Below are 10200 nucleotides of genomic sequence, written 5' to 3' on the forward strand. Positions count from 1 at the left end.
TGAGAATCGGTCGCAGCATTTGCATAAAGACGCAGACGCTGTTGCATAAATAGTCATAGTCGCAGCTGCAACTTTGAATTGGGCTCACAGTGCCCTGGAGAGCGTATCTATGGCAGGAGTGGTTTTTGATGGGTATTGGGTTTTAGGTTTTGGAGTTCTTTAAATGGTTTAGTTCACATAATTGGATATTATGACATGGTATCTGAGACCTGTAGAGTCGTTATGCAAAACGCACTTAAATACTATTGTGCCAGCAGATGGATGCAGTACCCAGCCCATGACTGCGGGCAGATACGTGACACCGATTCATCTAAATGCAGGCCCTGGGTTACAATGTTTGTTCATAGTGATAATGGAACAAGATGCTCCTTTCCATAAAGCATCATACATAGTGTTTATAAAGAAGTCATAACTTCCGCTTGTTTCACAGGTACATTGAGCAGAAGGCATCTCATGTTTCTGATAGAAAACTTAGAATAAAAGCTTACACAATACTGTATAGTCTCCAATGTTATTTGGTTAACGTGAACAGTTCTGTTTTGTTGTGTCAGAGTGAATGTACTCTGGTGCTTTTCCCCGTGCAGTACGCATAAGACAAAGCCATTGGGTATATAAACCGATGTGCATATATAGATAGGCTTACAAACAGAGGCACTGGACTGAGGGCCTGATTCAGACCCGCTCGCGAGCGCTGAGCGCTCGCAAGCGGGTCGATGGTGCCCTAGTGCACATGCGCGCGACGGAGTGAGCTCCGTCGTGCGCATGCGCGAGACCCGCATAGCGATGGCCAAGTCGTCGCTATGGGTCTTGCACCAAAGGGGGCGTGCTGTCGATGGTGAGTGGCTTTGGGGGGCGTGCTGTCGATGGTGAGTGGCCCCTTTGGTGGGCGTGCCGGGGGCGTGGCTGCCCAGATGGAGGCATTCCCATGGGAACGCCTACCATCTGGGGCCGGCCCCACTGACATCACTAGTGATGTCAGTGGGAGTGCTTTTGGCTCTGATAGAGCCAAAAGCACTCCTGGGCTTGCGACAGCGAGACCCTACCGCAGGGTCTCGTTGCAAGCCCGATGGTCTTGACCATCGCGACCATCTTTTTGGCCGCTCGCATAAGCTGTGGGTGGTCACCCACAGCTATGCGAGCGGCCAGGAGGCCGCTCCAATTTTAGGTAGGAGGGCCCTGATTCAGAGCAAGCGCTCTTGTCAGAGCGTCCGGCTCTGAATCAGGCCCTGAGCTAATAAAAATCTTGGGTGAACATCTGGACATTGGTGCAAGGGTAGTGTCTACACTGAGCATAAGCGATTACAAAGAAGGTCTACATCTGACCCCAAGAGTAATACATGAGAAAGTAAGAAACCGGAAGGTATAGGGAAGGGGAGAGGAGTTGCGGCCTCGTTCAGCCTAGACCCTGAGATGATGCAACTACTTATGACTCATCATCGGGGAGAAATTAGATGTTGGCTAGGAGAATCTTAGCGTTAAATGTGTTTGATAAGAGGGGAATATTAGAAGTCCGGCCACGGAAACCAGGTGGTCGGAAATTTTTGAAATCTATTTCTTGCTGCTATGTCATTAATGGACCAAACCAATATTTTATAGAATGGGGGAGTGAGGTTGTAGATGAGCTGAAATGAAATCCCTAAACAGAGAAACAAAAAGACTGGACGCTAATCAATGAATAGAAACATTATAAATAATAGCAACAAATTCACCCAATGGGCTTGTGTCTGCCCACTACCAATATAGAGATACCACAACAAGACAATGGTGATGCGCTAAGAAACAAATAAATAATTTACTATGTAGTTCCCAAAATGGCAGAAAAAAATTCTCAAGACACCACCTGTATAATAATAATAATCTTTATAAAGATGGAATATGTCAGTACATATAATCACATTTACACTTATAAATAATCACATTTATCCAATACAGAAAGATTCAAATGCACTCCTGAGAATTTAAATATATAAAATATACTGCCTCTAATAGAAATGAATCTGGATCTTTGTTAAATTAATGACATGTGGAAAATCCGATAATAAATCTATAAAGCTCTTTCTGTATAATATAAGTGCGCACCCTGTTATACCAGTCTCTCACTACATCAATACCTAGTTGCAGAGTCCCATGAACAATCCGTTGAGTTTGGAAGGACACACCTCCTAAAAAGCACGCTCACGGTGGGCACTCCTAGAAAGTAGTGTGGGGTCCGGTCTGTGTTTCACGTGTGCAGCTGATAACCAAGGGAGTTTGCAATGCACAATCCCAAGCAAAGTGAGCTGTTCTGAGTCACAGACGCTTGTATATATGTGCTGATGGAGCTTGCAGCTCCCGGCTTGAGACTCAGGCCCTGATTCAGAGCCGGACGCTCTGACAGAGCGCTCACTCTGAATCAGGGCCGTCCTTCCTGATTTTAGAGCGGCCTCCTGGCCGCTCGCATAGCTGTGTGTGACCACCCACAGCTATAGCGAGCGGCCAAAAAGATGGTCCATCGGGCTTGCGACGAGACCCTTGTGGTAGGGCCTCGTCTGCCGCAAGCCCTGGAGTGCTTTTGTCTCTATCAGAGCCAAAAGCACTCCCACTGACATCACTTGTGATGTCAGTGGGGCCGGCCCCAGACGGTAGGCGTTCCCCCGGGAACGCCTCCGTCTGGCCAGCCACGCCCCCGGCACGCCCACTAAAGGTGGCATGCTGTCACTCACCATTGACAGCATGCCCCCTTTGTAGCGAGATCCATAGCGCCGGCTTGCCCGTTGCTATCCGAGTCTCGCGCATGCGCACGACGGAGCCGGGTCCATCATGCGCACTTGCCCAACATCGACCCGCTTGCGAGCGCACAGCGCTCGCGAGCTGGTCTGAATCAGGCCCTCAGTCTATTAGGCATCCACAGCACAAGATCCAAGTTTCAGTAGTGTGGCAGCAAAGCTACTGTTATATATAATCACTGGCAGGTAAATCTCTGACCGGTTTTGCTCCATGTGTGCTTTAGCTTTTTCTGCCATTTCGGGAACTACATAGAATATTATTTATTTGTTTATTAGCACATCACCAATGTCTTGTTGTGAAATGAGGGCCTGATTCAGAGCCGGATGCTCTGACAGAGCGCTCGCTCTGAATCAGGGCCGGCCTTCTGTTTTTTTTAGAGCGGCCTCCTGGCCGCTCGCATAGCTGTGGGTGACCACCCACAGCTATAGCGAGCAGTCGGGAAGATGGTCGCGATGGTCTCGGGCTTGTGACGAGACCCTTGTGGTAGGGTCTCATTGCCGCAAGCCCCAGAGAGATTTCGGCTCTCACAGAGCCGAAATCTCTCCCGCTGACATCACTTGTGATGACAGTGGGGCCGGGCCCCAGACGGTAGGCATTCCCATGGGAATGCCTCCGTCTGGGCAGCCATGCCCCCGGCCCACACACCAAAGGGGGCGTGCTGTCACTCAACATCGACAGCACGCCCCCTTTGGTACGAGACCCGGAGCGACGGTTTGCCCGTCGCTATCCGGGTCTCGGGCATGCGCACGACGGAGCCGGCTCCGTCGTACGCATGCGCACTGGGCCACCATCGACCCGCTTGTGAGCGCATAGCGCTCGCGAGTGGGTCTGAATCAGGCCCTGAAATCCCTAGCAGCATTGGTCAGATGTTTTGGTAAAGACTATTTATATTTGGAGGCTGGCTTGATCAAGTGAAAGAGGTCAGAAGCTAGTTTCTGATAGCACATCTATTCTGCTTGGAGCTTCGTGCCTGCCAGAACAAGGTCAGCTTCGAGCATACCCACCAAATATGCATCATAGTGCCTATAGCATATTTGCCTCTCCAAGGCATATTTATAATGGGAGAATTTATGTAGAAGAGTTGGGATCCTAGACAGCTAGGGGTATATTTACTAAAGTGAGAGGTTTTAGAAGTGGAGATGTTGCCCATAGCAACCAGATTCTACTTAACATTTAACTAGCACCTTCTAGAAGATAATAGCTAGAATCTGATTGGTTGCTATGGGCAACATCTCCACTTCTAAAAACTCTCACTTTAGTAAACATACCCTCTAGAGAGTAACTTGAATTGAGTTTCCACCACCGAGACATTGAGAGAACAGGAATGAGGGAATTTATATATTTTAGCCCATTCTCTGTCATCAAACAACTAGGTAAATCACTGTTCCACATGTAAACAAATCTGGGAAGAGAATGGTAGAGGTAATTTTTGTGTATCTTATAATGAGTGAAGTGGGTGCAAAAGCAGAGGGTTCACAGCGTCTAAAATTGTGTAAGCACCCTCCTGATGTTGGTTAGATGGTCAAAGGTCAACAAAATGTATATTATTTGTAGATATGACCAAAGTTCCTGATGAATAAGGGAGAATGACTCTAATCTCCTGAAAAGAGTGCTTTCCTTCTTTGCCCACCAGCTGGCTCTCAATGAAGCTGACAAGCCTATTGATATCTGGTTTTGATTGGTTAAGTCAGGAATGGGGAACATCCGGCCTGCTATTCACTATCTGTAGGGATTGCCCATCAGTAGCAGTGACTTCCCATTGGAAGCACACTCTGCTGATCACAGCCAGACAGGCAGTCACAAGGGGAGGTGTTTTCTGCCCCTGGGACTGCTAGAGAGAGCACTTCCCATGAGAAGCCACTCTCCTGCTATTACGGCAGCCCTATCTAGCTTCTAGGGGCTACAGCCCATAAAAGCCAGCCTGTCTGGTAGCTGGTCCAGGCTTAAACCACGCCCCCTTATTTAGACTCCGCCCCTCGTGGCCATCTGATTTAAGCCCCGCATCTCAGTGACATCAGCTGTCAATCACAGGGGTGGCAGGGAGGAGAGGGATGCATAGACTGCAGCCTATGATGTGCAGACCCCCCAGCCAGACAGGTAAGGAGCCGCCGCTGTTTAGTACTGTTTTGATATTCACTTGCAGCTCTGTGACAAAACAATTACCTTTCAAGTGCATTACTGACCGCTGCATCTCCTCCCACACCTTTAGATGAGTTCATACAGGTCAAAAAGCTGAGAATGTAATCATTGTGCAATCATTAGTCGCATAGCTGTTCCCACCTCTATACTGTATGAATTCACCAATCCACCTGGTGTATTTCTGACCAGAAGGTATGCCAGTCACTCTCTGCACAGATAGAGAAGCACCTCCATCATAACGTGGCATCCTGCAACATTCCCCCTACACTCACCGCCTCCAGGGATGCAGGGAAGAGCTTGGGAGTGGGTCCCCACTTTCCGAGCGTTGCCATCCCTGGGCTGACCAGTTTGGGGCTGGTTTACATTATGGCAGGGGGCCTGGTGTTGGGTAAAGGAAATCGGAGGAACCCCACGTTGGTTGTTTCCCTGAATTTCCTATCCCAGCCTGGGCTCAGAGGTCCAGGGCTGGTCATGCTTTTAAGGGGGGTCCCCACATCATTTTTTAGAAAAAAATGTAACCTTTTAATGCCTGTTTTACACTCAGAAGCATGTACAGATCACATTGATCTCTGCAGTGCTTCTGTTAAACACGCTGCTGACAGGCAGGTCTATTGTGTTCAGTCCAAATACAACTGTGCGCAAACACTCTTCTATACACCATCAGAAAACACGATTCTTAATAAATTTGTGAGTTTGTTTGAAACAAACTTACTCCTGTCCATGCAATGTGAAGCATGTTTATACTTGGCCAGATAGGATTCTTAGTAAATTTACCCCTAAGACTTTTGCCAAATCTCGCTGCAAAGCCGATGAAAATCAGCAGTTTAAAAATTGCCATTTGATTAATAAACTCCTGTGTGCCAATTATGTCTTTGTATATACAGTATAAATATAGATGTTTGTTCAGATTTTGTTTAATTTCATGCTCTTATTTGCTTATATAAATGTAGGCTTTAGCGTGAACTAAACATAATGGGAGCTCTGGCGATAAAGAGACCTACTCGGAGGATTATACTGTATTGCCTTTCATGTACTTGGACAAATAAACCTTTAATTTGCTTTACACCTATACTTTAGTCTGCATCTACTAATGAAATCACCTTATAGCAGTATCCAGTTATTTCATAGTCTAGTTTTTAATGTTATTGGATTTTTGGCAAAGCTGTGCATTCACACAGTGAAAACAAAACATTAACCTGCTGAAATCTAATATGACAATTAAAGTAGTCAAATCTGATCTCCCTCTATAATACTGTTTTCCTGATGTTTCCATGTCACAATACGCTAACCTAGTACAGCGACCAATGTGCAGTTCTGTCATGATGGAAAGGATTGGAGAATTGCAGTGCAGATATTTTATTATATTTTTCTACCACTTTATACTGCTTACCTCTTCTGCTGTCTTCACTAAGGGTTATTAGTAAATATGGAACAAAACCAGAAGGCATCAATGCTCACTCAAGCCACTGACACACAGCAGAGGCAGCCATTTTGTGTGCGTAATTAATAGCCATGAGAGTGTAGGCTAACAATTGACTGGGAACAAGTAACTCATGAATATAAGTCAGGCCTCATGATTATTAGTCAAACAGACTTCTACAAATCTTTACAATGAGCTCTGTTTGCAACCTACTCCAAATTTGGCCCTGCCCAGTGCAAATACCAGAGGAGTGACCCCATAGTAGCAGGGATGCTTGTTAATATGTTACATTTTCCACCCTCAAAGGTAAACTGGTGATTTATGACAAACGGTATAGTAAATCATGTCCAACATATGGGTATAGTGTTCACTCTAGGTCTGGCCCAGACCTAGAGAAAGGGCACACGGGTGCACACCCAAAAAGGGGGATGTGGCCACTAGAAAAGGGGCACAGGCCACCTCCTTTTCATCACTCTTGGGGACATGCCCGGCACTTACTGACATGCCAGGCTGCCCCCAAGCTCTCCTTTCTCTGTGAATAGATGCCGGGCGCATGCACCCGGCATCTATTCCCCGGCAGGTGATCGCTACACCGCAGTTTTCCCCACCCGCGGAACACTGCGGCCTGTGGCTGGGGATGGCACCCGCAGGCTGTTTTAGCGGGGTGCTTTCAAAGAGGGCAGGGCGCATTCTGCCCTTTTAAAATTGGGCAGGGTATGGTGCACCGCTAAAACAGCCTAGTGGGAATGCTAGTTCATACATCAGCAATCACAAAAATAAAATAATTCACAGATTCTGCATTTTTTTTTCCGCCACGATTTAACAATTCTCCAATCCACAAATATGTGCTTATACATTGCCGATATTTGTCAGTGATTTGCAGATCTTTTCCTCCAAAGATCAGATCTGCGAATAATGAAAGTGCCCATTTTACTAGTGAAATACTAGTAACGCTCTCCAAATTGATTGATTGTTACCAGTGGTGTAACTTCACCCAGGTGCCCGGAGGCAAGATAAATGTTGGTGCCCCCCCAAATTAAAATTTACCACCCCCCTAGCACCTATGCCAGCCCCAGCTGCCGCCGCCCCCTTATTCAGTTCCTTTTATACAGTTCCCCCAGTAGTGGTCCCCCTATGCAGTGCCCGTGTAGGTAGTGCCCCCCCAGTAATGGTCCCCCTATGCAATACTTCCAGTAGTGGTCCCCCTATGCAGGGCCCCCAGTAGTAAGGGCACCTGTAGTGCCCCCAGTAGTAATGCTCCCTGCAGTGCCCCAGTAGTAATCCCCCTTGAAGTGCCCCCAATAGTAAGGCCCCTGTAGTGCCCCCATATGATGCCCCCTGTAGTGAGCCTCCCCGCGCGCACACATACAAAAACAACAACAACACTACTTACCTTAAACCCCGCTCCAGTGCTGCTGCCATCCGTCCGTCCCCGGCGCCCACTACTAGGAACTATGGGAGTGACGTCATGACGTCACTCCCATAGTGCAGTGCGAGCAGGTCTGAATCAGGCCCTATATCCGGTAAAATCTTAAGTGACTAATGAAGCTCTGACCATTACATAATATTAAAGTGTTTTTGCATATTACACAGTTTTTCTCATGGGCTGAAGCAATATGCATGAGAATGCATTGTATAAAAATATTCTGGAATCAATGACAAAGTGATGTCACTGGTTCTTTGTGTATTGCTAGACTGAAGATGTTTCACAAAATATATAACAGTGAACATAAATATTATGGGTACATATTTATTGCAGGAAACAAATATTTTAGTTATCAGACTTGGCTAATTTTCAAAAAAATAAGAATGTTCTCTCTCTTTCAGGTGTTAAGAAAACGGTTTCGTATAGTGCAAAGAAACTCTACAAAATGATGAGGAGTCTGCGCCGGTAGTAAATGGGATGTGTATGCTGATACTAGTATTTGATTATTTATATTTGTGCTTTTTATGAATTTAATAAAAAAGTGACCTCAACTGTGAAGTTCTTGGTTTTGTTGTTTTTTTTTACAACGCTCCATTAATTACACTTTTTATATTTCCTCTGATTGCAGGTATGGTTAGTGATTTTTCTGTAGCGGTTTGGTCTAAAAATCACAGTTGAAATACATTACAAATCTGTTACCATAGATAGCCATTAAAGACCTGGTTCTGAGTCGCGTGCTATGCCAATATTCACAGAACTGAGTCATATTTTGCTACTGAGCGTACAGGCAAATCTTTTAATACCACTATGGCACATGTATTACACTGTGTACACACAGGATGCAGTTGAGATAACGGCTGTCGGGAAGCCGGCACTTAGAATGCCAGCATCGGAATCCCGACACCAGCATCTCGATCACTAGCATTCTGACGGTAAGTTTTGGGGTTAAGGGGAGTGTTAGGGATAGGCTGTGGGAGGGAAGGGTTAGGGTTAGACTGCGAGGAGGGGAGGGTTAGGCACTAGGGGGGGGTTAGGCTGCGAGGGGAGAGTTAGGCTGCAGGGGGGTTTAGGTTTAGGCAGCTGCGGGAGGGTTAGGTTTAGGCTGCAGGTAGAAGGTTGGGTTTAGGTAGCAGGGGGAGGGTTAGGGTAGGGAGAGGGGTAGGGTTAGGATACTTAACCAATAGGTGTCAGTTCCCTAACCTTGTCGGGATGCCGGCGTCTGGATTCTGAGCGCCGGCATCCGTTCCCAACCCGTACACAGAGGTGCAGTAATGTGTTGGGCGTTCCTGGGCGCTGACTGGTAGATGGCTGTTCAGACACCCGGAGATGGACCCTCTTTATGGGCGTGTTATGGGAGCATTACGCTTAATCGCTCAGATTGGAGGCCATACTGAGATGGAAAATTTGCGCCTGCCATAGTGCTGCTGCAAGTTTTGATGGCGCGACCGACAGTGGCATCTAAAGACTCGCCAGGCTGTATTACAGCCTCTAAAGATGCTCCAAGTCAGACGCATGCTTGAACACTATACACTAAGGGAAGGGCTGATCCTAGCATTAGCATAAATTCGCAGACACTAAAACAATCGCAGCAACGTTCAACTCAGAATCAGGCCCTAAGTGTAGTCATTGTAGTTTTTGACAGCTGCTATTTTATGGTAGGAGGTGCCGCTGCCCGCAGCCCAGTGGGTGAGATGTGACCGTTACCTGACACACAAAGTGCATGCACTGATGTTATGCTGTGAGTTATAGCTGATGATTGTCTACATGTCAAGCCTCAGTATTGGCAGAAAACTGCTCACTATTTACAGTAGTGAATTCCCAAGAGCAGAAAATGATGCTGAAAAATGAGTTCATCCATGATAAATAATTCACCACCAGAGGCACTGTTGATGTTTGTATAATTTATTTTACTTTGATAGAGCAACATCATAACAGTGCCTCAGATACGTCTCTGGTTCCTATATACAATATAATATGTGTGTGGGCTGTGTGTGTGTGTGTGTACTGTATGTGAAGAGAAAACTTTACCTGGCTGCTTTCTGTCGGGTAAGTACACAACTCATACTGATTCCATCTGATATGGGGCTTATCTCTCCTCACTGTTTGCAGTGGTTGTAAACTGCCAAGGTACTTTCGATGTCACTAGTTTCGTACAGCCCGAGTACAAGTCGCCAGATACATTCTAGTACAGCCTGTGTATAACAAACATCAACAGACAGGTAAGTCATTCTTTCCTCAGGCTTTTTCTGTTATGTTATAATGGTGGACTTAGCTGTTGAATGAACTGTAGATTTTTTACCAATTTGCACTCAATAATAAGTCTGGAGCTTTCAGTGCAAATGCTGTATTAGGACACTGTGTGCCATTGTTTGCGCTATTGTGATCGGGTATACTGGACAGTACTGTACATGACTGTACGTAAAAAACAGTCCTCTTTCCGATAGGACGA

The 10200-nt window shown here is 46.4% G+C and overlaps 1 protein-coding gene across 2 annotated transcripts in view; it reads left to right on the forward strand.

Annotated features, from left to right (window-relative positions):
* The window catches only part of TAMM41 (TAM41 mitochondrial translocator assembly and maintenance homolog), a 113531-nt gene extending 105222 nt beyond the window's left edge, over positions 1-8309 (forward strand). For both annotated transcript variants that reach the window (XM_088472718.1, XM_088472717.1), the window contains exon 8: positions 8153-8309. In XM_088472718.1, coding sequence (XP_088328844.1) covers positions 8153-8220 — 68 coding nt within the window. In that variant the 3' untranslated portion in view covers positions 8221-8309. The remainder of the gene's footprint in view (positions 1-8152) is intronic.
* Positions 8310-10200: the final 1891 nt, after the last annotated feature.

The sequence above is a fragment of the Taudactylus pleione genome, unplaced genomic scaffold (genome assembly GCF_031769625.1).
Source record: "Taudactylus pleione unplaced genomic scaffold, aTauple2 ptg000128l, whole genome shotgun sequence".
Classification (NCBI taxonomy): Eukaryota; Metazoa; Chordata; class Amphibia; order Anura; family Myobatrachidae; genus Taudactylus; species Taudactylus pleione.